This window comes from Nyctereutes procyonoides, unplaced genomic scaffold, assembly GCF_905146905.1.
Source record: "Nyctereutes procyonoides isolate TBG_1078 unplaced genomic scaffold, NYPRO_anot_genome, whole genome shotgun sequence".
NCBI lineage: Eukaryota > Metazoa > Chordata > Mammalia > Carnivora > Canidae > Nyctereutes > Nyctereutes procyonoides.
In genome coordinates this window covers 43,751,411-43,779,109 of record NW_026575051.1, presented here as the reverse complement: position 1 = coordinate 43,779,109, position 27,699 = coordinate 43,751,411, and the positions used below count along the sequence as shown (strand labels likewise).

The 27,699-nt window shown below is 35.9% G+C and overlaps 1 protein-coding gene across 1 annotated transcript in view; it reads left to right on the top strand.

Moving 5' to 3' along the window:
* Nucleotides 1-27,699, top strand: part of ME1 (malic enzyme 1) — a 198,788-nt gene that overhangs the window by 134,147 nt on the left and 36,942 nt on the right. The window contains exon 7 of the mRNA XM_055330798.1: nt 17,060-17,169. Within this exon, the coding sequence (XP_055186773.1) occupies nt 17,060-17,169 (110 nt within the window). The remainder of the gene's footprint in view (nt 1-17,059; nt 17,170-27,699) is intronic.

Genomic DNA, 27,699 nt, shown 5'->3' with positions numbered 1-27,699 from the left:
TCAGATTTATGAAACCAGTCAGAGTTAGTAGCTGACTGCATTTCCAGTTACCCCTAAAAGGAGTGAAGCACAACTTCCCTGATATGTAGAACCATAGAATTATTTGAAAGCATACTATGGAAGTCTCCCCAACTTTAATCGTGATATCTTTTGTTTCACTTTCTTTTATTTCAGAAATCTGTCACATACTTCTGTGTTAAAGCCTAGAATACTGTACTTTGATACAATTAAAGTGTGTTAAACACAGATTATCTTCTGTAACAATTGAAATCTTTTAAAATTTAACACACAGCAATGTGAAGTGTAAGGTAGCATATTATGCTTCAGGAAAAAAATCCTTCTCTTTGCTGGGACTAATGACTGTTAAAACCTTCCTACAGGGGAGGTGGGTGGGGGGATGGGGTGACTGGGTGACGGGCACTGAGGGGGGGCACTTGACGGGATGAGCACTGGGTGTTATACTATATGTTGGCAAATCGAAATCCAATAAAAAATATACAATAAATAAAAATAAAACTTTCTTACACCATGGCTTCAAAGGAGATTTGGATTTGTTTATTTTATGTGGTGGTGAAATATCAGGGCTACTTCATATTCCTGTCTTTAAGGTCCTTTAGTCTATCCTAATGAGTTGGTTTAATGATGTACCCATCTTTAAATGCTGTCCCTACTGTCTTACATTCTGATTATGACGTTGAAAACTTTTTCCTTGAAGTCATGATCTTCACATTGTTTTTACATTGCTTGGTATGTGAAGAATTTGGAATGTCCCATAGTTGATATTTAGCTACAACCAGCATCACTCCAAATCTGTAATCTCCTCAATTGAAAAATTCCTTCTTAACTGGGGATTTGAAAATATAAACATTTCATTTTTTTCTAGACACCACAAAATGCTATTGTTATCAGCTTTTGGGAAAACAAAGTGACTAATACAGCTCACATGAGAACGAGCGGAGATTTCTTTACATATGCTTGTGATTTAAGCTTTGCCAGCTTTTACTAACCCAGTTGCAGCCTCCATGTGACTCAGTTGTAGCCACATTCCCTTTCTTTCTGCTCTGCTTCCGTGTACTTCTCTTGTGAACTGTTAGGACCGCCCTTCAGAACAGAAAACCAAGTGAATTAATGAAACCATGTCTATCAACTGTATTTGACTTACTTAAAAATTTTGATCCATCTTGAGTTTTGTGAAACTTTGTGAAGTTTCTCACTATTTAATAAATCTAGCTTTGAAAAGAGAGCTAGGCCAATAAATAATCCTAAAATAGGAATATCCTCAAATAACAAGCCCATTTCTCCTTGGGATGTTTTTTATTTTGCGTTACCAGAAGTAGAAAGTCCTTTCCTGAAATTTTGTGTAGAGGTTCTTTGTTATACTTATTTTTTACTTCTTAGCTCAGCTGCAAATTTCTCTTCATTTGAAACTAAATTTTTGTCTTTAATGATTTATATTACCTCATTTTGACTAAAAATTTTCTCCTTTAAAAAATGATGTCCTTCTATTTGCCAGTATAGAATAATAATTACTTCTCATAGATTTTGACCTTTATTATAAACTGTTGAACAACTTAAGGGCTTTCTTAACCCTGTCTTAACAGTTGTACATGCTTGGTCTTTCAGTATTGTTTTCATCTCTTTTGGGGGCTATAAAAAGGTATTTTCTTGTTAAATAAGAATGATAAATTCACATATGCAGCTTCTTCTCAGAGATTATCAGTTCAGAATAGTATTTTAGAGTTCTAAGAACTCAAATGCTGGATGAAGAGACCTGTTTTGTCTAGTGTTTCTGAAAACACTTGCTCAAGGATTGCTATTTTTGCAAAATCCCAGTTAATACTACTATAGCACAAGGTTCTGAAAAGTTCAATTTCTTAGATGTTTCTAATAACTAGGCAAAGTGGTGATCACTTTCCTCAGAGGAAGTTTAAATGATTAAGTAGGATTTCTCCTGCAAAAGATTAAGCCCCTTTTTTTTTAATTTGCTGGGGGAGGGGGGGTAAAGAGAGAAGAGGGATTTTGATCATTGCTCATTTATCCAGAAACCTGGAACCTGAACTGTTCTGAAATTTAGCTAACATTTAAAAAAGAAATGAAGAGTGGTAATGAAGAAGACGAGCTAAATTATAGTATGTAAAAGCAGATACAATATGATAAATATATTTTATTTTATTTTTTAAAGACTATTTATTTATGAGAGACAGGCAGAAACATAAGGATAGAGACAACTGGGTGGCTCAGCAGTAGGCATGATCCTGGGATGCAGGATTGAGTCCTGCATCGGGCTCCTGTGTGTGTGTGTGGGGGGGGGGGGGTTGGTGCTTCTCCCTTTATCTATGTCTCTCTCTCTCTCTCTCTCTCATGAATAAATAAATAAAATCTTAAAAAAAAAAAAAAACATAGGCAGAGGGAGAAGCAGGCTCCCTGTAAGGTGGGACTTCATCCCTGGACCCCGTGATGACGTCCTGAGCCGAAGGCAGATGCTCAACCACTGAGCCACCCAGGCATCCCAAGAAATATATTTTAATAACATATATGTCTTAGAAAACCCAATAGAATTTTATTATTCAAATCAATTGAAGGGTGATGATATCACTCATTTTACTGACAAGATAGTACAAATCTTTTTCTCTTTCCACCACTTGCTTCAGTACTATTTTCTGATATACTGTTCTGGTGTTTTTCCATTGAGTGAATTAAAGAATGGGATATATGATCTGTTTTCACAAATGTATTACAGAGGTCTGTAGACTGAGACCTCTGTGTATATACTTCATGTGGAGTTTTGGAATAATACAGAGGTTATTTTTCTTGCTATGGAGAAATAGAGAATTTTGGAATGAGACAGAAAATACATTTACAAAGTTAATGAAGACTTTATTTTTATAAGCATCTGCTTATTCTAGAAATTCATTTTTGGCTAAACTCCCAGTTTTAAAACTGAAGATAGGGAGAAAAGAATCTGATTACAATAAATGTTTGACTGGGTCATTCTTAAAGACTTAATGCTCTTCCAAATTCTCATTAACCTGATCTCTAAGGACAAGATTATAGGAAGAATGCATTCGTTGCTGAGCTTTCTTGATCTTTCTGCACAGATACATTAATTTGGGGCTATAATTACTCTAGATTTTAGAAAAATTATTGATTAAAGGGGAATTGGTGGACATTTCTGGGAAAATAATTTCAGGGAAAATCATTTTAAAAAGGAATATTAGCTCTGATTTCTGCCTTATCTTAGGAAATTTTTGTGATATTTGACTTAATATCACCCCAAAGGGAACTAATAGTCTCAATAGTTGTAGACTATAAAATCTAAATGTATACTGTATGATAGATAGAGAAGGCATTTAATCAAAGCCTCCCAAGAATATTTAAGTGTCACCGTTAGCATTCCTTAATGTTACTTGTATATGTAATTTATTATGAGCAAAAAAGAACCCAGAATATAAATGGTAAACAAGTTTTAGAATATAGATTTATCATTGACAAAGGTAATCAGACTTAGAACTATTTATCACTGAGTGTTTTGAGATCGCCCTACCTTTACCCACATGCTATAATAGCATTTGCCTAAATGCACAATCCAAGGAAGGAAACAGTAAATATTCCCAGGTCCTTGTTTACTTAGTAATAGTTTCAAATATCCCCAACCTTAATTACAACTCTTGTGATAAATAAGGAAATCATACTGGACAAATAAAAACTGATACTTACCGAGAGCTTATAGTATGTGCTTGAGGTTGTTCCAAGGGCTTATATTAATTTAATTCCCTCAAACCTGTAAGGCAGGTACTATTATTCCTATTTCAGAGAGGAGGAAACTGAGGTATAGAGCAATTAAATAACCCGCCCAACTTCTAGAGGTAATAAGGATTTTTGATTCAGTAAAGGCTTCAACTCTACAGATTATATCAGTTTGCATTTTCCATGAAGCAGTTCCTGAGATGGTGTTGAAGTGTAAGAAGTACATAAGGGGTAATGTCTGTGAGACATTAGCAGAGAAGGAGGGTAAGGCAGGGAAAAAAGCCTTCAGACCACAATGCACATCTGGGAAGCAGAATTGGGCAGAGAGCACCTTGGACTATAATACATATCTGACAAAGTCTCAGCCAACCTAATGGGAAGCTCCAGAGACAAAATTGCTTGTTGGATGAGTTCACCTTGAGTATAAATGACCTGGCCCCAGTATTACTGCTGTGCTCAGTAATTGCCTGGGGACTCCCTGGGAAGAGTGTGGCTGTGGATGGAATGCTGCATCTCCAATCTTAAACCATTGTGGTGGAGACAGCTGTCTATAACTGCACTCTTAGGCAAGTTCTTTCTTGAAGGGCAATCCAAACAGCGTATTCCCTTGGCTGCCCAGCACCACACAGCCAATTCACAGATATCAAGTACCATGTCACCTCCATCAGACTGCCAAAAATGTTTAAATCTGACAATGCCAAATGCATGTGAGGCTGGGGATGAATACTTACACTGCTTTCAGGAATGTAAATTCATAAAACACTTTGGCAGTATAGTTAAGATTATCATAACCTACTGTATGGCATTTGCACCCCAGAGAAACTCATTTGTAGGGAGGCATGCTCATAAATTTTCAGAACAGCATTGTTTGTAGTAGTGAAAAATTTAAAGTATTTTAAATGTCCATCAATGGGAGAATTGATAAATTGTGTATATATAGCATACAGTATTGCACAGCACATAAAAATTGAATGACATTAGTGCTTCATATGTCCACATGAATATATATAAGAATTATAGAACTGAGGGAAAAAATTCAAAAGGAGACCATTCAATTCACTCACCCTGAGCTGTGAATAATGGCTCTGAGATGTCAAAAGGATCAGATACCATTCAACACCCATCAGATTCATATACGGTTTTTATGTATATAAAGCTTAAAAACAATGTCAGGTTTGCTTTTGGGTAGCATACATTTGTAGTAAAAGTATAGCATGTGTCAGAATGATATGCATCAAATTTAAGAGAATAGTTAGCTGAGGGAATTGGGATCAAGGAGGGGCAGAAAGGGTTTTAAGTGATATGTGGCCATTTTTTTTAGTCTGAAATAAATATGGCATAATGTCAACATTTCACAAAATTGTGTAGGGAGCACATGGATGTTAGTTAATATTATTCTCTAATGCTTTTCTCTATGATTAAAATATTCTGTCAAAATATAAATAGGTATTTAGTAGAGAAACGATAGGTACATATCTAAACCTTATTCACATAGCATCCTATTTATAGATCCAAATAAATAATACATTCAAGGAAGCTTCACACCATTTCACTGAAATCCATTTTTAAAAAGTTTTATAAGGTAAAGCAGACTTGATAAAGAAGAACCAAGCTGGAGGTTATCACAATCCCAGTCCCATAGACTACAAAACTGTACTAATCAAAACAGTATGCTACTGGCACCAATATAGACACATAAATCAGTGGAACATATTAGGGAGCCCAGAAATAAACCCACATATGTATGGTCAATTAATCTATGACGATGGAGGCAAGAATATGCCATGGGGAAGGTGTCTTTTTACTCTATGGTATTGGCAAAATTGGACTACTTTTTTTTTTAAGATTTTATTTATTTATTCATGAGAGACAGAGAGGGGGAGAGGCAGAGACATAGGCAGAAGGAGAAGCAGGCTCCATGCAAGGAGCCCGATGTGGGACCCGATCCCAAGACTCCAGGATCATGTCCTGAGCTGAAGGCAGACACTCAACCACTGAGCCACCCTTGCATCCCTGGACCACTTTCTTATACCATAAATTAACTCAAAGTGAATTAAAGATGGGGCACCTGGGTTACTCAGTAGGTTAAGTGTCTGACTTCAGCTCAGGTCATGATCTCCAGGTCCTGTGATGGAGCCTCATGTCGGACTCTGGGCTCTGGTGCTCAGCACAATGAGTCTGTCTCTTTGTCCCTCTCCCTCCTCTCCTCCTCCCATCTCAAGCTTGCTCGCTCTCTCTCTATAATAGATAAATAAAGTCTTTTAAATAAATGGATTAATGACCTAAATATGAGACTTGAAACCATAAAACTCCTAAAAGAAAACATAGGCTGTAGTCTCTTGGACATTGGCCTTATTTATGGATATGTCTCCTGAGGCAAGGGAAATAAAGAAAAATAAACGATTGGACTACACCAAAATTAAAAAAAAAAAAAGTTTCGTATGGCAAAGGAAATCAACAAAACAAAACAGCAACCTATTGAATGGGAGGGATATTTGCAAATGATACATTTGCGAAGGAGTTAATATCCAAAATATATAAAGAACTTACACAACTGAACATCAAAATAGCAAGCAATTCTATTAAAAAAATGGGCAGAGACCTGAATAGATATTTTTCCAAAGGAGACAAACAGATGGCCAAAAGACACACGGAAAGATGCTCAACAATATCACTCATAATCAGGGAAATGCAAATCAAAACTACAGTGAGATACCACTTCACATTTCACTTCACATTAGTCAGGATGGCTAATATCAAAAAAAGACAAGAAATAAATGCGAGCAAAATTGTCAGGTTTTTATTTTCTCACTTTCATGAATCAGATTGGTAACAAAGTCCAATTTTTTTCAAAAACTGAATATTTTATGTACTAGTAGGTGGCCTGAATTGTTAATTTGATATTTTTCTAATTCTTTTTATAGATTTAGAATTGCCAACAAAGAAGTTCTAAGACAGGTAGTGGAAAGACTGAGAATTTGACTTAAAAGATTCAGTTTATAACTGAAAAGGCAAAACTTAAACCCAAGTAGTTACATTCTAAGCCCCTTGGATTATTAACTCCATTTTAAGTGTTCCTTTCAATAAGTACTATTTTAAGCACAGAAATTACTTGTCTTGGCTTATATTTCTCAGTGATACCAGAATAAAATTAGTAGTTTACAAATCTTAAATTATACTTCCACACACCCCTATAGTAAACTCAGTAAATTACCTAAAATTACCCTTCTAACACAAAGATAGCTTTGTTAATCAGATTTTGAAAATATGTCAGTTTGTCAAAGAGTTGCATTCTTGAAAATTTAAACTGAAATATAAGTGTACTTGTTAACTCAAAAAAGTATCATGGTCATTTAAAAATGGTTTAATGCAAAACGTTATTAAACAGTTCTTAGCACTAGATTATATTTTATTCCTAAGAATTGTTCAAAACTAAGTAGGAATTCTATAATAGAAATCTAATTTTTGTATATTGGATTAAATCAAATTCAACCAACTATTAAGGTATTTTAAAAGAGAAAAAGTCATTGACATGCAGATAAATGTACCCATACAGATGCCAATAGAAATAGTTTTAAACCAGTTTGGGTTTAAAAGACCTTCAGTACCACTGGAACATATGCTGGCTTAGTTCTTAAGGCCCCCAGGGAAGAAAAGAGCTTATTAATAAAGCAGGGAACATGATATTTTGGTATTTTTATTGGTATTAGGCAATAATACTCCCATAAGAAATACCACTAATATGGAATTATAGACACATAGCTTCAGGACACATTATTGGTAGGTGGGCTCTAGTTATGAAGATGGTTAGTGTTCAAACTTTGACATTAATCCAGATGATTGTGCCAAAGAAGCCAGATTTGTAATTTACATTGGATTTGTGCCTTCAGCTATTTCTAAATGTAGAGTTCTCAGATTTGTCTTGAATAATATGCATAATTTCTGCTATTCAGTGGCACAAGAATGTGTATCGTCTTTCAGTGTTTTTAAGGAATTACACATGCAAAAAAGTCTTTCATTTTACTTTGATTTTGAGGTTTCATTATAGAATAATGTGATTTATTTATTTATTTTTTTTAAACAAAGCTAAATCCAAATGAGGGTTATCTCTCTCCAAGTAGTACCCTGGAACACTGTACAATAATTACTGTTAATATTCACAGTACTTTCGGAATGCCTCTTTGAAGATTATCGTTAGAACCTATAGCAATTCTTTTAAATATCATAATGATGACATTTTAACTAAAACCCTTTGAGGCTGATATTGATTCTTGGGAATAGTAAAAATGAGACTGTTGATCCAAGTCAATATTTGGATCTAGTTCTTATTTTACAAAATATTTGTTCAAATCGATTATTGCTGGTTAAGAAATAGGGAGGAAGATAACCTACAAGAAAGAACTTTAAAACAATGGAACTGATTTTAGTAGATTTACTAGAATTTTAGTGAATTTTACTATCTACTAGCATCCTAAGTACCGAGTACTTGATTTTTCTGTCTTTTCTCTTAGGCACAGTACTCACTGGTATGTCTATTCCTGTGATCCTGGTTGTTATTTGACATTCCTGGGCATTACTTGTTGCTACATGGTGTCTAAGGATCTTTCTAGTTTGAAAATCTTATGACTCTAATAACCTTCAGCAAAATAACATGTAATTCTCTTGCTGCTCAAAACTTGTTTTCTAGTGTTTTGTGGAAGTTGTTGGCTTTTAGAAATAAACAGTTTGATTTAGACTAAATTGAGGAGACATAGACAGATTTAGTGATTCAAACTGTAGAAGTAAATGACGTGATTGAGGTTTGGAATAAGGTATTTACCGAAACCTGCATTTGAGGAGACCTTTAATTCTCTATGGTAAATTTGCAGATGGGGCTTATAAAAACATTTTCTAAGTCCTTTATATGAAGGCATTCTGGCAAGAGAAATGACACAGACTAGAAGTGGAAGGTCACAAAATAGTGCTATGTAGAAGCAGAGATCATTGCCCTGAGCATTTCAGCCTATATGGGTACTGCCCTCCAACTGAGAGCCCAGGATGCAACCTACCCCTTCCCATATGCCCATCTCTCTACATTTTACCTTTGTAGTCCATCAAGTGACCTCGAGACACAATTCTTAGCAAATCCTGCTTCATGTCTATTAAAATGTGAATTGTTACAATGTAAAAGTAACACATTTATCTAGTTCCATATATTCTTTCACATACTTCATGCTTTGTGTTTCATGTTTACTAAACCAACCTCCCAACACTCTTCTCCCTTTGAAACTTTTTTCCTGTCTTTTTAATAAAAGACTTCCTTGTGTCTTCACTTCCTCCATAGATGTTCCCTTTACATTCTTGCTTCATGGCAACATGGCTCTCATTTGAGACTCCCATTTTTCATGTAGCACTTTCAAACAGTGATGCTTATTGGTCCACACAACAGTTTAGGATTGGGAGATGAGATCAATATCTTCTCTCCTCTGTCTCTTTCAGACTCTGAGCCCTCCATCCTCATTTAACTCCCCCCCCCCCCCACAGGCTTCTTTGAGGTTTATGTCAATTAGGTTTATCATCTCTCTATCTTCTCCCAGTTTAAACTACTCTCCCCCAATTCTCACCCATTTTCAGTCTTGTTCTCAGCCCCGTTTAACTTTCATGTCAGTGACCTTTCTTGTATCTTGGCCTTTCTTGTTCTTAAGTTCTTCATTTCTAATGGCCTTTACTGCTACATCACTTGAGACACCCACTCATGGGCCTTATCTTTCCCTGCAGCTGTTCAAACTCTAAAATACTAAAGTCATACATCTTAATGTCTCCTGACAACTTCTGTTGCTTACATATCTCTAGTTGCTGGAACACAGCTTATCCAAAGCTGAACTGATCTTCCTTATCAAACCTGCTTCTCCTGAGGTTTTCTACTTTTTAAAAAATATAAGCCATCCTTTGCCAGGTTACCAAACTACAAACTTGGAATTAATTCTTCATTTCTTTTTTCTCATCATCTGCTTCTCTTCACCTGATACTGTTAATTCATAAATATTTCTCAAATCCGTCTGCTTGTCTTTGTCCTGTTCTTGTTTCCAAGTGCGTGGCTGGGTTTTTGCAGCAGCCTCCTAAGTTAGCTTCCTGCTCTAGTCCTGCCCTTCTGATAGCCATTCTTTATCTTGACTGTGCAAAGTGAGTCAGTCTAAAGTGGAAATGATCATGTTGTGCTCCTGTGTAATGTCCCACTCAGGGTCAAGTATAAACCCCCAACACGGGTTAGAGGCCCTTCATAATCTGACCTGGTTTACCTCTCTAGTCTTCATTCTTGTCTCTCCCTATAAACACTGTGATTCAATCATATTTAATTGATTTCAGTTCCTAGAACATAACATTGATTTATTTAACTCAGGGCCTATGAGTATGTTCTCTCTGCCTTGAAAATTCTTCCCCATCCTCTTAACTTGGCAAGTTCCTACTAATCCTTCAGGCCTTAGCTTCCTCTGGAAAGCCTCTCCTAATCTCCTTAATTTTAGGTAGGTGCCCCTGCTCTGCATTTTGGCGCCCAAAATATCCTCTATTATACTTTTTATCACACTGTGTTGTAATCTATTTACTGTATTCTCCAAAAGATTATAAACTCTGTGAGGGCAGGAATGTGTCAACAGCACTTAGAGTATTCCTGACCCCTCGTTCCCTTCAGTGTGTTATTTGATAGATGAGTAAATAAGGGAAGGAAAGAAGGATAAAGTTTCCTTTTGAGAATAGCAGAGATAATAAACTTAGACAAGATCTCATCACATAGTACCTATTTAAAATACCATGACAAGACTTTTTTAGCGTGTAAATGATTTCCATGGGAAAGAAAACAAAAGCAAGGAGACTAATCAAGAGATTGTAGTACTGTTGTGATCCTGTGGCCCAAAGAGCCTGAACTTGAATTGAGGCCCTTAGAACAGAAGGCGGAACAATGAATATGAAAGAAAGAAGAAGGCACAACAGAACTTGACCCCAGGATGTGAGGGGAAAGGCAAATTAGAAAATGCTTTTAGTGCTTTGGCTTTGGTGGCGCCAATGATAGAAATAGGGAAAGTTTGAGCGATCAGTTTTGTAGGGAAAAAGCTTAGAATTTTTAGGAGCTTTGTATTTATATGTTAAATTAAAAGCATAAAGGATAAGAGTTCACTGATTTTGGAGGCAAGAAGTAACTTTTAAAATGCTTTTCAGTAACATATACCAAGTGGAAATTTTAGTTATAAATGCAGCTTTGGAATTTGTTGAATTTTAAGGAACTTAAAATCTCACAAACTGCTGTTTTTGTTTTGTTTTGTTTTGTTTTGTTTTTGAGTAGTCAACATCTAAACAAAATGACTCCATTTTGCTTGTGATTCTTGGTTGTCCTTGATATTGAATTGTAATTTTTTTGATACTATAGAAAATTTCACAGAAACTCATTTTAGAGTAAGAATTGTTAACAAGGGCACCTGGATGGCTCAGTTGGTTAAGCCAAGTTGGTCTGCCTTCGTCTCAAGTCATGATCCCAGGATCCTGGGATCGAGCCCCACATTAGGCTCCCTGTTCAGTGGGGAGTCTGCTTCTCCCTCTTTATCTGCCTCTCCCTCTCTCTTGTGCTCTCTTTCTCTCTCTCAAATAAATAAAATCTTTAAAGAAAAGGAATGGTTGACAATATATAACAACACTGTCTTCAACATTTCTTTCTCATTTAAAGAAAACAGATCCATAATATAGCATTTCTCCAAGTCTTTTTTACTATCATTTTGACAACAGAGAGTGGGAGATTCTTTGAAAGATCAGCAACAGAGAGAGAGATTTAGAAGTCATCTGTCTAAAGAGGACTGATGGGGCAGCCCCCGGTGGCCCAGCGGTTTAGTGCCACCTTCAGCCCGGGGTGTGATCCTGGAGACCCGGGATTGAGTCCCACGTCAGGCTCCCTGTACGGAGCCTGCTTCTCTCTCTCTCCGCCCCCCCCCCCCCCGATCTGTCATGAATAAATAAGTAAAATCTTTAAAAAAAAATAAAGATGACTGATAAATCCCTTAGGATAAGTGAACTTGATAAGGGGAGGATTATAGATAGAGGGGAAAAGAATGAAAGAATGGATGATTACTGCTGGATCTTTATAGTCTCCACTCTCACAGAGAATAATTAAGAAGTGTCAACAAAATATAATAGAAGGGATGATAAGAGAAATGAGAAGAATACTTAAATGTTACACAATGACACAGATGTAAGGTAGTAGGAAGTGGAGCTGTATTAAAATGAACTAACAAGGGAGTGGACAATTTTCTGTTCTTAGTTCTTACCTACAAGGAAAATAAAACTCGGATGATTCTTGGCCAGAGGGAACCTCACTAAAGTTCAAATTACCTATCTTAGAATTCTACTCATGGGCCCAGCTGAAGCCTCCTCGAATTCATGTTGTCTTCCCTAAATCCTATAGTTGATCTCTTTGAACCTTTGATTTTCCTTTTAACCAGAACCTCTAAATTTTTGCTTGTATCCTTTATCTTCTCAATGAGACTGTAAGCATTTTAAACACCAGATCCATGTGTCCTATTACAGCCAAATTCTTCAAGCATCCTTAGACTCCAGTTACATTAAGAATGAGTAATTTGTAATAAATTATCTTTGAGGAACCCATCAGGACTAAAGGGCTCTGGATCTTAAATACTGCATAGTGCCATATATGCAATAAATCCTAAAAGAACCACATTTTACTGTATCTCTTAGGGAAAATAAAAATGCGCTTGGTTGACCTGGTTACAGTGAATTTATAATCAAAGAAAGACTAATTGTCTTCACTAATTACCTGTTTATATATTTTCTATAATAAAAATACCTAGGGTATTGAATACATGCAAATGCTATCTTGTTAGTTTTATAGAATTACAACTTTTTTATTTGATCAATTCAATCATTTTATTTGTAAATATATTGTTCACTTCATTGACTTGGTTATGACAGTGGTGCTTTTGGGACCCAGTATATATATAGTACTTAAAATGGTGGGCCCTGCGGTTCAGTCCAGACCCTACCACTCATTAACAGTATACACTCAGCTATGGCCCTTAATCTCTCTGAGCTTCAGTTTCTTCGTCTGTAAAATGGGTAATAACTACCTTCCTTGTTGGGTTATTGAGAGAATTAAATGACAACATCCATATAAAGAGTGGAGCACAGCGCCTGGCACCCACGAAGTGCTGGATGTAGTGATTAGTCACTGTAATGAGGTTTTCTGTGGTTTAACAATGCCACAAGATAAAATTTGCAGTTTTCACAGGCTAATTTTATGGGTGGTATTTCTGTTAACTTTTAGAACCATTTACACCCACTGTTTTATGTGTTATTTTGATCGTGAGATAGTAGGTTCTTTTCATAGTTATGTAGAATTAAATTGGCTAACATCCTTGTGTTCTACTACTTATAATTTCATAGTGACAAGGCTGGTTCAGTGTGGAACAAAATATCTGTTACATGTTTTTTTTTATTATTATTATATGATACAGGATGCTATATCACAAAATGAATCCAGGATGCCTCTCTCTAAATCTTTAAGAATCAAATCAGAGTTAACTACCAGGTAGAGAAAAGTTGTGAAATTAAAACAGATATACAGTATTCTCCAGGGAACAATTCTAAAATAAACTTTTGTAAATGATAAAGTATCTTGTGTAGCATTTTAGTACCTGTGGCTGGCTATTCCTAGATTTTACTTAGAAAATATTATAAACTTGTAGCCTGACCACATTGTGTCCTAAACACTGAAGGCAAACCGTACTATGGGGATTTCATTTTAACCACAGAGAAATTGTAACAAGTCCAAACCCACAAGACCCGAGTAAGTAGTAGATCCGGGAATAGAACTGAGAAGGCTCTGATTCGTCCTCATATGCTGAAACCACACAGTTCTGCTGCTTCTGAACATAATGACAGATCGTCTAATGCTGCTAGACCATCATCAGTACATGACACATCAGGAGCAAACTGTATGCTGTCTGAAAGCACACAGCCTTTACTCTCTAAAGGCCTATGTGGAAACCAGAGAAGTAGGAAAGGAGCCGTTCCAAGCACCAGATAATTGTGTTTGGGGTGATCGGTTGCTACCACAGGTTCTCCTTCTTTGCTAAGGTTGTAAAGAAAAGTAGTAATTTATAATCATAAAAATGCTTTTACTCATTCTTAAAAACATTTTAGTAATTTTTAATAAGGCTAGCCAAAGAGTTTGCTAGAATGGCATCATATATATAAGGAGCATAAAGATTTTATGTTCCATTCAAGATTTGAACCCAATCCCACATTTTACTTTAAAATTTTTGCTACATTGCCTTTAGTTGATTTCCAAGCCCTGAAATGGTGGTTTTGAAGGATTAGTTCTGCTTTATTGTTGGTGTTTGAGGAAAATTTTCTCAACCTCCTCACTCTGTTAGGCCTATTCCTCTTTACTATTTTATGGGTTAAAAATTCCCTGTTATTCTTTACTGTTAAATTTCATCATAGACTTTTAGTGAGATTATTTTCTTTATTTCTGAAATATACATTTTTAAGATTCCTTTAGTTGAAGTCTTTTGGTTTTTATTTATCTGCAGATGTCTTTCTTTCAACTCTACTTATAAAAAACATTATATTCATTCATTTTTTTTAAAGAAGTATAGTTGCATTACAACATTGCTTTCGAAGAGTAGCTTTGGTAGACATACTATCCTACGACGACAGTTATTTTCTGTTAGACCTTTAAAGCACTGTCTATGGCTTCTATTGTTGGTATTAGGTGAAAAATACTTCATGATTATAGGGTAGTCGTGCGTCAGTCTTTGCACACTGAGAGCTTATACATATCACTTAATTCTGATAACAAATTTATGATAATATGCTGTTATTATTCTCACTTATTCTAGTGTAGATATAGAATCACATGACAGTTAAGAATACAGAATAAGTGAGGAGACAAGATTACACCCCAGGAACTCTGAATCTAAAGTCTGCGTTTTAAACCACTGCCACAGCCAAGCAAATACATAAAGAGAAAGATGAGAGATAAATATTACTAAATGTTAAAGGTATTTAAAAACCATAGTAATTAAAACAGAGGCTTTTTTTCTGGATAAAGATATTAATACACTAATCATTACTATTGGACTGTTATTACCAGGAAGTATCAACATGGTGTGCCTGTTTTCTCATATGTAAGATAAGAGTAGTAATACTGCCAGCATCATAGAGTGGTTGTAAAGAATAAGCAAGTGTATGCAGACACATACATACTACTTAAAAAGTGAAAAAAAAATTTTGTTGCTACTAGCAATAGAATAAAAGAGGAAAAGCACAGAAAGCAAATCTAGTATATAACATAATATAGTATCTGATTACAGTTGATGAGAGGAAATGATGGACTATTAAATAAATAATGCTGGCATAGTTGGATGATTTGTCTTTTTCTTAAAATTCTGTCCCCTAGACTTCTGGGATGTCATACTTTTATGTGCCTTCTCCTAAACATGTGATCATTTCTTCTTTCTCCTTTGTAGCATCCTTAGCACTTAAACATTGATGTTTCCTACTACTCTCTCCTTGACTACTGTGTATGGGTGTGTGCATCCTAGTAGAATTTTAATCACTGTCATGATTTTAATTACAGCTAATTATATGGACTCTCAAATATATAAAACAGAAATTTTGATTATCTTTTTTTTAAATGAAGACAGTAAGAAAATAAAAAATAATAAAATAATAAATAGATAACAGATTATTTCCTAAATCGATGCTCTCACCAGAAGAAATTTTTGATTAATATTTAAATAAATGTTTGTGGAGAAGACTGTAAGAAGCATACCATCAAGGGCAACAACTATAAATAAAAAATTTTAAAAATTTAAAATTCTTTTTGTAAAAACAAGCAGGAATACTGTAAATGATTAATGGCACAGTATGTGCTAGAGTAGGAAAACCATATGCACATGTAGGAGATAAGTAGAGAAGTCAAGATTTAAAAGGATTGAAAAACATTAGGAGTAACCATTGGGTGTGATGGAAATGGAAATGGAAGCTGATGAAGAAAAAATGAAAAGAATCACATATAGAGCAGCGGTGGGAGTCTAGCCTAGGTTGGAGACCATAAATCTGTAGTGGCAAGGATGTTCATGGTGATATGGCTTTCTCTGGCAACTCTTAAAATCTTGGGTTATTGGGGATCCCTGGTGGCTCAGCAGTTTAGCTCCTGCCTTTGGCCCAGGGCGTGATCCTGGAGACTCGGGACTGAGTCCCACATCAGGCTCCCTGCATGGAGCCTGCTTCTCCCTCTGCCTATGTCTCTGCCTCTCTCTCTGTCTCTCTGTCTCTCTGTCTCTCTCTCTCTGTCTCTCATGAATAAATAAATAAAATCTTTTAAAAAATTAAAAAAAAATCTTGGGTTATCAATAATGTTAATTTCAGGCACCTGGGTGGCTCAGTGGTTGAGTGTCTGGCTTTGGCCCAGGTCATGATCCCAGGGTTCTGGGATCAAATCTTGCATCAAGCTCCTTGTGCTTCTCCTTCTGACTGTCTCTTGTCTCTCTCTCTGTGTGTCTCTCATGAATAAATAAATAAAATCTTTTAAAAAAATGTTAATTTCTTTTGCCTTGGATAGGTTAGGTAGGTGGATGATCATACAAATAAAGGGTGAGACAAGCTGCTCATATCAGAAGTAAAAATCTGTCCAATATACTTCAAAGCTCAAAGCCCTTCAGTGTTTGGCCATTGCTGTAGAGTAAAAACCAGAACCCAGAATTTTAATGGTTCTCATATAAAATTCTAACCATATCTTTTAGTATACACTTACATGTATCACCACATGATACCCATATAGGGCTTCTTGCTATTTTTTAAAGACTGTTTTCTTTCTCAGTTTTCACCTCAATTATGTTGCTTCTATTTTTTACCTAGCATGTAAAAACCTACATCTCTATTTTTTAAATCATAGCCATTCTTTAAAACTCAGTTCATTTATTGCTTGGTCTCTGTCACCAGCCAGAAGTGATATATATCTGTCCTCTCAACATCTATAATTCCTTGTTTATACCACTTTTATGTTACTTTTCATTTATTTCAAAGTACTTTTGTTTCTAATAAATTTTAAATTCTTTCACGGTAAGGACCATATTTTTGTAATTTTTATATTATTTCACAGTGCCAACACAATACTTTTTCTGTAGTAAGTCTACAGTGAATATTTGCTGAACAGACATTGTATAACATATTTATAGTAAGTAGCAAGATAGAATTTTTTTTGAGGTTTATTTTGATATGTTATTTCAAGAACCTCTTCTCATGTGAATGTTTTGTCCCATAGGTATGGGATGAATTGCCTTATTCAGTTTGAAGATTTTGCCAATATAAATGCCTTTCGTCTCCTCAAGAAATACCAAAACCGATATTGTACGTTCAATGATGATATTCAAGGTAAGCTGGAAAGGGGGGTGAAGATAAGGACAGTAGGGCCCAGAGGCTCCCATGAAGTTAAAGAATAAGCATAATGGGGACAATTGAAACAACTGGGAGGGTGGGAAATTGTAGACCCTGAGTGAGGTATTCTTTTTTTTTTTTTTTAAGATTTTATTTATTTATGAGAGACACAGAGAGAAAGAGAGAGAGGCAGAGACACAAGCAGAGGGAGAAGCAGGTTCCATACAGGGAGCCTGACGTGGAACTCAATCCAAGGTCTCCAGGATCACGCCCTGAGCTGAAGGCAGCGCCAAGCCCCTGAGCCACCTGGGCTGCCTGAGTGAGGTATTCTAATGTAGTATTACCACAAAGGATTAGATCTGAGTGATAGTAAGCACCATCTCATGGAACTTTGGAGGAAGACAGCCAAAGTGAAATGAGATGAGTGCCATTGGAAATGAGGTCGTCAAAGAAAAGTTTAAATGAGGATGATGTTTCTCTATTCATAGAGTTTGTATTAAGGACAAATAATCATTTGTGAAAGTCCCCTGTAAAATAAAAAGTACTTCACAGGTATAATTTTTAAAATTCACTATGCTTTAAATTTATAGTGTGGCATAGCTATATAGATATAATGTGTTTAAAAATAATGAGTCTCTGTATCTTTGGGGGCACACTAAATTAGTTGGTCAAATCTTTCTTTTCCCCAAATCCTTTGTGATGTTATCACATTATTACTTTAGTGCCATTTTCATGACAAAGATGCCTTACATTAATTCAACTTTGTTTTCTTTCTGTGTTATTAAATTTCTTTTTGAGTATTTATTCATGAGAAGTGAGTATTTGGAGGATTTCAGAAGGGTAGTAAGAGTCTAATTTTACAGAGCTGTATAGACCTTCCTAGAAGATACATGTATAATGATAGCATGCCTTCAGTGCTACAAATAAAGATTTTGTAGACCGGTGTCTGAGTCATTTACCAGTTCATTTTGCAGTGGTCTCTAAAATACTCTATATTAGGGACACCTGGCTGGGTCATTTGGTGTAGAGTTTGGTGTAGAGCATACAACTCTTGATCTCGGAGTTTGGAGTTGAGCCCTATGTTGGGTGTAGAAATTACTTAAAAATAAATAAATAGCCACATAAACTATTGAGCAAACTGTCCTTTCCTTAATACTCTTATCTTTCAATTTTGGGGGCCCCACAGAAATGTCCATATAGAAGTTAAAGACCAATATTACATACTTTTGAACCATTATGCAGAATTGATAGGCATCAGAGTTCGGTTTAAGATAAAAAGAATGCTAAATCCAAATCAAACAAAATGAGTATTTTGTAATTAGGATCAGAGCTCCTGTCAATGAGGAGTAGGAATTTAGAGGTCAAGGTCTGGGCTGCATCAGAATTAAAGTCAGGAGCACAGGAAATCTGAGGCAGATGCTAAGCCAAGTCCAAATAGCACTGCATGTGGAGTCGTTCTGTAGGATTCACCACAGAATATTCCCCCTTCTACCCAGCGGGTCACCAGTGTGGAGGCATTAATTATTTAATTTTTCACCCCAGCTAATCTGTCCTAAAATATAATCTGTGTAGTTACCTATTTACACATAGGAATTTTAGAGCATTTCTGACTTAGCCAACAAAAAGACAGATTTGAGAAAAATGGGCCCAGTCTCCGGCTAGAGAGAACTTTTGGCAAGTTATTGGGGTTCTGATTAGAAATGACCAAACCATTCTATTCTGTACATTTCTCCATACCAAAATAGTGTCTCTAATGATACTTTTTCCCCATGTGTATCTATTTTACCTTTCTAACCTTATGTTTTTACCATTTTGCCCACAATGTAATACTTTCCCCACTGTGGGCATAAAAATTGCATTTCAGTGCCAAGGAAAATAATTATGTAGCTATTTAGCTATTACAGCCACACCATGTAAATAAATGTTTCACACCAAACTCTTGGGAGAACATTTTTCTTTTTTTAACAGATGCGTTAAAGATAGTTTATAAAAAGTATTTGATTTTAAAAATACTTAAAATTCTATATTAGTGACCTAAAATAATTTTAAATGATAGACAATTTGGTTTTGGATAGAGATTTGGACTTTAATGCAGTCTAACTATAAATTATTTTTAGCTGAAAAAGTGCTGGCTAAATCTATAAATAATTGGACATTTAATAATATAATCTAGAGACCATCAGAATTCGCAAATTCAGATCAAAATAATAAGGTCTCATCCTCTGGTCATTTAAAATCAATTATAAAAAGAGGTGGTTGTTCTCATAATGGCCTCCTTGGAATGGCTGCTCTCTAACATGACATTGTAATTATTTACATAGGAGGTTTAGCCATAATGAACTAGTTTGGTTATTAGGATTTTTTAAAAATTAGGTAAATATAGCTTGATCTTATACTAAATGCTTTGATAATCGAAAAGATCAAAATCAAATTTTATAGAAGACATTTTTCACAAAAGAAGGAGCTCTCTGGCCGGGATGCAGTCTAGCTCCATGGAGAAATCCAACAGCTCCATGACTGTTAACATTAAAAAGATGAAAGCAGAGATTCCTAAGATAAGAGCTTTTTTATTCCCATTGCTTTCCATACACAGCTTTAGATAATATGGTCCTGTGAGGTAAATCTTTATAATAAGACATGGAATAAAAGCAGCAGGCCTGGAGAAAAGAATCTGACCAACAAGCCGGTATTCACAGTACAGCATGACAATATTGAACTAAGTATTGGCTCCTGCTTGGATGAGGGTCAGCATGCCAGCTGTACATCCGGCACCATGAGCATTATTCCAAGCAGCACCATGCTATGGTCAGTGCTTCTTTTTCACCCTGTGTGCTACCCATGAGGAATCTGGACACTAAGGGTATGCTCGATAAGGACAGGCAGGTAGAAATAAAGATGCTCTTAGTGGATCTGATCTGTAAATGGTATCCCCAGAAGAAGCCCAATATAATCACTCATAGAGTCACATATCACAGTCCTGGTAGGGCAATCTTCGCTACCTTTCTTAGCTTTGCTGGGAAAACTTCTAAGCCAGTAAGAAAAAGATTCTCCTAATGTCTTCCCTCGTAGTAAGTTGATTGTAAGTTTATTAACTTAATCCTATTTAGTCCTGGAGTTCCCAGGTATACCACGATTAGTGTAACGCAACGTTGTAGGCAGTCCTCTTGTGCACAGCCAGCTCTCAGTAAAGACAACATTCCTATGGTCACAGTATTCTTTAGAAAGTGGTGAAATGGGGGATCCCTGGGTGGCTCAGTGGTTTAGCGCCTGCCTTCAGCCCAGGGCATGATCCTGGAGACCCAGGATCAAGTCCCACATCGGGCTCCCTGCATGGAGCCTGCTTCTCCCTCTGCCTGTGTCTCTGCCTGTCTCTCTGTGTCTCTCATGAATAAATAAATAAAATCTTAAAGAAAAAAAAAGAAAGTAGTGAAATGCATATGGGATTTTTGTATCTCTTGGTCAAAATATATTCATTGTTTTCAGAGTCACCACGCTAAGACCTACATCCTACTCTGTTTCTCATTTTGTGAGATTTTGTTTAGAGTTGACCTCTTCTTCCACCTTCAGAACTACCTCAAATGATGACATTTGTCATCAAAAGTATGTACTTCCATGCCTTCCTCAGAGCAATATGCTGCCTTTCTCCCATCTTCGAGAATATCATCAACATGGATAAACTTCTGTTTTGATGGTGTGTAGTTTCAAAGGTGTCACCCTGATGTTTTCCTGCTGCTGGAATTTTCACACATTCTTTCTTCTCAAGGGCTCTCTAGGGCCGTATGTAGCCTAGGAGACCATAATTTTTCACTTCATTCAGCTCTTTTTGGAAAATTACAACTGTGTACCCGTGGAACATTGTTTCTTCATTCCATAGGCCAGCGTCTTTTTCCACTTCTCTATGGCCCTTTTCAGTTAGTAAAGAACCACAGTTTTTTAGTGAAGAAGCCCAGGCAGCTTTCTGCAACTATGGAGGACCCACTGCTTCCTCCGAGTTCTAGCTGCCCCTCTGCCTCATTAAGCTGCAACTTGATGGCATGTTCTGATATCTTTGTGTTCCACGGCACCCACTAGTAAATGAAGTGTTAAAAGCAACATCCATTGGATCTAATACCTTCATGATCCAATTTTCGAGGACAGGGCAAGGCTGTCCCAAGAGTTCTGCTAAACTGAGCTTGCATTTTAGAAACATATTTTCAGCTGGTACCAAATGCATACCTGGTGCCATACCCAGGAAATTCTGGAGCAAGGAACAAGCAGCCATGAGCAGGGCAGGAACAGAGCCAGTGAGTCCAGCATCAGTTATTTAACTTCTTTGGAACCTGGCCTATCTGCACCATGTTTTGGGTCTGGCTCTTTGGCACTGAGAGCCAGACAGGAACAAACCTATATCCTATAGGATATATATCCTAGGATATATCCTAGGATATAGGATCCTATATCCCTTTCCAGGTGGCAGGTGGCACAGCTGCCCCCCCAAGGCAAGGGATGGGGAAGGGATTGGGCTTAAAGAGGGTCCTGGCCACCCATTGCTATCTCTGGAATGCAATCTCTATTGCAATTTTTTTTAATAGCAAAAAATGAGAAGTCCTCTAAAATATGTTATTAACATCGTATGGTAGTCACAAGATATTTTTAAGTGTCAGAAAGTATGTTAAAATAGTAGGCATGACATGAAATATTTTTTGCAAATTAAAATTTTCTTTAATTTGCATATATCAGATATAGAAAACAGTTGTACGAGTATTCATCAGAATGTTGAAAATGATCCTACCCAGGCAGTAGGATTAGAAGTGATTTTTTTTAGTCTTTGTCAATCTGGATTTTAACTGTTTAATGCATTTGTTACAATGGGCATGTATTTATGAATACATTTTTTCAAGTGTAGAAAGATAGCACTTTTTACTGAGTTGTTGAGCCATAACACAAAATTACCTAAAGTATAGTCTTTAGTTATAATACCAAAAACCCAATGCTTCTATTAGTGTTCTTTTCAAAGTGGTACTGTCATTACTTTATATTGTAATTTGGCATTTGCTGTCATCTCTTAGAAGAGTCATTTTTCATGTTACCCTTAATACCAGTTATATAAAGGAATATTAGATATAACTGTATCATATAAGATAAATTAAATGGAAAAAAGGGGGAAAATAGTATTCGGATGACACTCCTCTTATTTGTAGATTCTAAGTTAATTCTCAGTTGATTTAACATTAATCCAAAGTACCTTATTTTATATCTAGATACCATAATTACATTCCCATGTATTTCTCTCTCTCTCTCTCTCTCTCTTTTTTTTGGTTTTGTTTTTTGTTTTTAAGATTTATTTATTTGAGAGAGAAAGAGAGACACAAGTGGAAGGAGGGGCAGAGGGATGAGGGAGAAACAGACTCCACATTAATTGGGGAGCTTGACACATGGATTGATCCTAGGGCCTCTAATCATGACTGGAGCTGAAAATAGATGCTTAACCAACTGAGCCATCCAGGCTCCCCCAGATCTGCCCTGCATTTCTGCTAAGATGTCTTTATACTAGGAGACAAAAACTATTCAGACTATTTTGTTATATTAGAATTTATTTTATCAAATATTTCTTTTAAAAATCAATACATGAACTAGAATGCAGGAATATTTTGTCAGATATTCTTATTACAAAATCATTTATTTATTTATTTATCTATCTATCTATCTATTTATCTATCTATCTATTTATTTATTTATTTATTTATACAAAAGGATTTAATAGAAAAGAATTTTTTAAACATACTTGGCTTTCCTAACGGTGAAACCAGACCAGTTTGAAAAAGCTCATTAGAATTAGTGGGTAGCTTCTTTTCCTGTGACTTCAGCTTCTTTGTCTCTACTGCCATTAGGCTATATCATGTTTAAATTGCTTTCTTTTTTTTTAAAGATTTTATTTATTAATTTGAGAGAGAGAGAGAGAGAGAGAGAGAGAGAGAGAGAGAGAGCATGAGCAGAGTGAGGGGTAGAGGGAGAAGCAGACTCCCCACTGAGCAGGGAGCTTGATGTGGGGCTGGATCCCAGGACCCTGGGATCATGACCTGAGCTGAAGGCAGATGCTTAACCGACTGAGCCACCCAGACACCCAAAATTTAAGAAAATTTAGGTTTATTTAAGAATTTCTTTAATTCTTAAAATAATTACCTTGACCCAACATTCTTTCCTCCAACAGTCCTTGTCATTCTTCCTATAAAAATAAAATATTTTTCTTGGCCCTGTTTCCCTCCTGCCCCCATCTCCATCTTCATCTCATTATTTTCTTATTTAAACTTTTCCAAGGAATACTCCACATCTGCTGTCTCTATTCTTCATCTTTTATTTATTCCTCAGCATGCTGCCCTTCAGCTTTGGCTCTAACATATATAACCAAAATAGCTCTCTGGAAGGTCTCCATGATGTAATAATCGTCAGATCCAGTAGTTATTATCATTGCCTTTCTTGATTAACCTTTCTACTGTTTATCACTACTTCTTCCTTTTGGTTCCATGGTACCATATGCTTTCTTGCTTCTTCTACCTCTTTGACCATTTTCTTACTTGGCCATCTTCCCCTATATCACATTCTTCTGCCCTTATTCCTTAAATGTTTATATTTATTTTGGGTTCTCTCCTTTAGCCACTCACTGAATAGTGTTGTCAATCCACATGACCTAAATACAACTACATGTTTTCAAATTCCAGATTTTTATCTCTGACCTAGATTTCTATGCTGAGTTCCAGACCTGTATATCTAACTACCTTCTTGACATTTCCCCCTGAGCAGCACATAGACAGTAAGCACAAGCTCACAAGTTCAAAATTGAACTCATATTTTCCTTGCAAACTTTTTCCTAGTCACCCAAACAAGAAAATGTATGATTATTCTGGACTTTTCCTCACCCATTCTATGTATTTAATCATTAAGACCTGTTGATTTTTATCTCTTAATTATTTCCTCCCTTTCAACTTCTTTCTTGAATTGTTGCAATATCCTCTCTCCTCAATAATTGCAGTGACCATCAGCCTCCAACTCTCAAATTACTCCCCCACTGCTCTCTGAATTTAGAATTTTTTAGCCATGTTACCTATAATTATAATTATATAATTTTATAATTATATAGTTTATAATTTTAGTTTTATTTATGCATATGATATATGTATACATTATATATTTATATGTATATAAAACAATATATACAGTTATTATTAGTATGTAGTGGAAGAGCCTGCATGATCTTATCCAACACTTCAGCATCATATCATGCAGCATTCTAGTAAGTTGTGTTTGTTTCAGCAGTACTATACTACCTATAGTTTCACATGTGTTCTGTGTCTTCTCTCTTACATTTTGGAAGGCTTGGTAAACAAATGGAACTTGTACTCTAGGTCTTTACTATAAGATACTTGATTGAGCCATTTTCTTAAGGAAATCCTCCTTAGCAGTCTGGTTTTGTTTTTTTCTCTTACACTGCTCAGATTCCACAGAAAAGATTGTGTCAGTCTCTCTCTTGATGTTAGCTTTCTGCTAGGATGAGCTTTTTGCCAGTATTCTTGGAGCCAAGTAGGGGAAGATTGGAAGTCTCTATATTGAGTATGTTAACTGGCATTTAACCTTGTTTCAAGGTATAGCACCCTTGCAACCAATTATCCCTGATGCCTTACGGTTGTGCCTCATGTCTTACAATTCAGATATGGTCTCTAGAAAATAAACCTCTGGTTTTTTAAATAAACCTCCAGAGTGTGGAGGGTCAGCTGTCTGCTAGAAGGTCAGGAAAATGGATCTAGGTTATAACTACTTCTTCACAGATTTTTGAGTAGCCTCATGTTTTACATCTCTTCTTAAATCCCCACTTTCAGAGGTATTTGGTGCCTCCTGTAGCCAGGCCTTTTGATAATTCTGCTTTCTCACTCCGATTGTTTCTTAGCATTCCTATGGCTGGCCAAGAACTCAGCCTTTTCGCATCCACTGTCTGTTGCTATCTGCCCATCTGCCTTCTAGCTTCTAGCAATTTTGTTGCTATCCTCTTGTGGTTCCTTGATCTTTTTTTTTTTTTTTTTTAATCTCCTTTCTGTTGTTTTAGTAGAGTTTATTGGGGAGAGGGAAAACTAAATTATGTGTTCAATCCCCCATTTTGACCAGTCCTCCCTGCTTCCGTGTCATGCTTGCCCTGTCAGAAATCCTGGACCTCTCACATTATTTCTTTAATACTGTGCTTGAGTAGCACGTACTCCTAATGCTGTAGCCCTGCTCAAAAAGTTACTCCTGCTCCCCTTGCTTCTGGTGCTGTCTGAACTACTTATTTAGTAGCACATGAGGAGTTTAACTTGATTACTTATCAGTCTCTTTTGCTATTTATATATAGTAATTCTAATCAGATTTAACAAATTACTGCATTAGTAGAGGTCATTCTTTGATCAGTGTTAAATATTAAGAACTCTAAAAGTCCGGGATCCCTGGGTGGCGCAGCAGTTTGGCTCCTGCCTTTGGCCCAGGGCATGATCCTGGAGACCCGGGATCGAATCCCATATCGGGCTCCCGGTGCACGGAGCCTGCTTCTCCCTCTGCCTATGTCTCTGCCTCTCTCTCTCTCTCTCTGTGACTATCATAAATAAATAAATTAAAAAAAAAAAACTCTAAAAGTCCTAGTACAAAGATAAACTTCAGCCTGTCTTTGTCTGCTTTACTAAAAATATAGTTTTCAATCTCAAAAATTATTTTGGAATAATTTGTTACAAAAACTCGGCATTTTTATGAGATATCATCTTGCCACATTTACTCCCTTGACTTTGATTTAAATCAAAGCCGTACCAGGAAGTAGGACTAGGACATGTGCAAGAGTCATGCTCAATTAAGAAAATAAATAAAAAACCCATACATGTAATTATTACAAAAAAATAAATTTCAGCTAACATGTCAAAAAAGAAATCATGCTCAAATTAGCTTTTTGTTAGTGCTAAAAATATCTTTTATTTTTATTCTATGAAGAGAAATTTAGATGTTTCATTATTGCCTCATGAGATGTTGTGGAATATATATTTAAATAGAAGGCACTAAAATCTAATGTAAACAGAGATGTCTTTTGTCTTACTTGAGATGATATGTACAAACTTAAAACATCTTGGCTTTTAATACAGAATGATCCAGCATAACCATATAAAAATGTCACCACATTATAGTTTGGATCTTTTGAAAGATTTTATTCTACTATTCTTAAATGCCCAGTTCTATTTAAAGTCAAATCAATAATACAAATACAGTGATTGCTTCAACTTTGATTCTTCAGCTGGTTAAATCTTGTGGTTCTGATAGAGGCTATAGAGACCCTAAAATGATAGAGGTCTCAGAGTTGGAAGGGAGCTTAGAGTCCCTCAAATCCAAGCTTCTGGTCAGTTTACTTCAAAAAGCCTGAGAATGAGATAACTTGAGCTAGTATTAGTGAATAGCTACTTGTGTAGTGACTGGATACTTATACCTCCCTAAAATTATTTTCTTCTATTTAATAGTTCCTGTAAGTACCATGGATGTAAGAGACAAACCATTCTGATCCTATTGTAATGTCTTTTCTACATAGATCAGCCATATTTTTACCTAGGCTTTTATTTTATTTATTGTTATTTTTTTATTTGAATATAGTTAACATACAATGTTATGTGTTAGGTGTACAATGTGGTGATTCAGCAACTCTATTTGTTATGCTGTGTTCACTATAAGTGTAGCTATTGTCTCTCACCATACAACACTATTACAATACCATTGACTATATTTCTTCTGCTATGCCTTTTATCCCTGTGACTTATTCATTCTATAACTGGAAGTTTGTATCACCTACTCTCCTTCCCCCATTTTGCCTGTCTTCCCTCTCTGGCAATCATTAGTCTGTTCATTCTCTGTATTTATAGATCTGGTTCTGCTTTTTGTTTATTCATTTATTTTTTTAAATTCCACACATAAGTATTTGTCTTTTTCTGTTTGACTTTCTTCACTCAGCTTAATATCCTCTAGGTCCATATAGGTTGTCACAAATGGCAAGATCTCATTATATAGCTGTGTGATACCATTGTGTGTGTTTGTGTGTGTGTGTGTACATAGACATCTTCTTTATCTGTTCATTTATCAGTGGATTCTTGGGTTGCTTCCATATCTTGGCTGTTATGAATAATGCTGCAATAAACATAGGGATGCATATATCCTTTTGAATTGGTGTTTTCATTTATTTGCAAATATATCTGATAAGAGGTTAATATCCAAAATATGTAAAGAACTTCTACAAATAATACTTATTTGCATAACTTATTCTTATTTGTGTAATAACTTATATAAAAACTAATCTGGTTAAAAATAGGTAGAGGATCTGAACAGACATTTTTGCAAAGAAGACATACAGATGGTCAACAGTGAAAAGATGTTCACCATCACTCATTATCAGGGAAACGCAAATCAAAGCCACAATGAGATATAAGCTTATACCTGTCAGAATGGCCAAAATCAAAATGACAGGAAATAATAAGTATGTGAATGGCAAGTATGTGA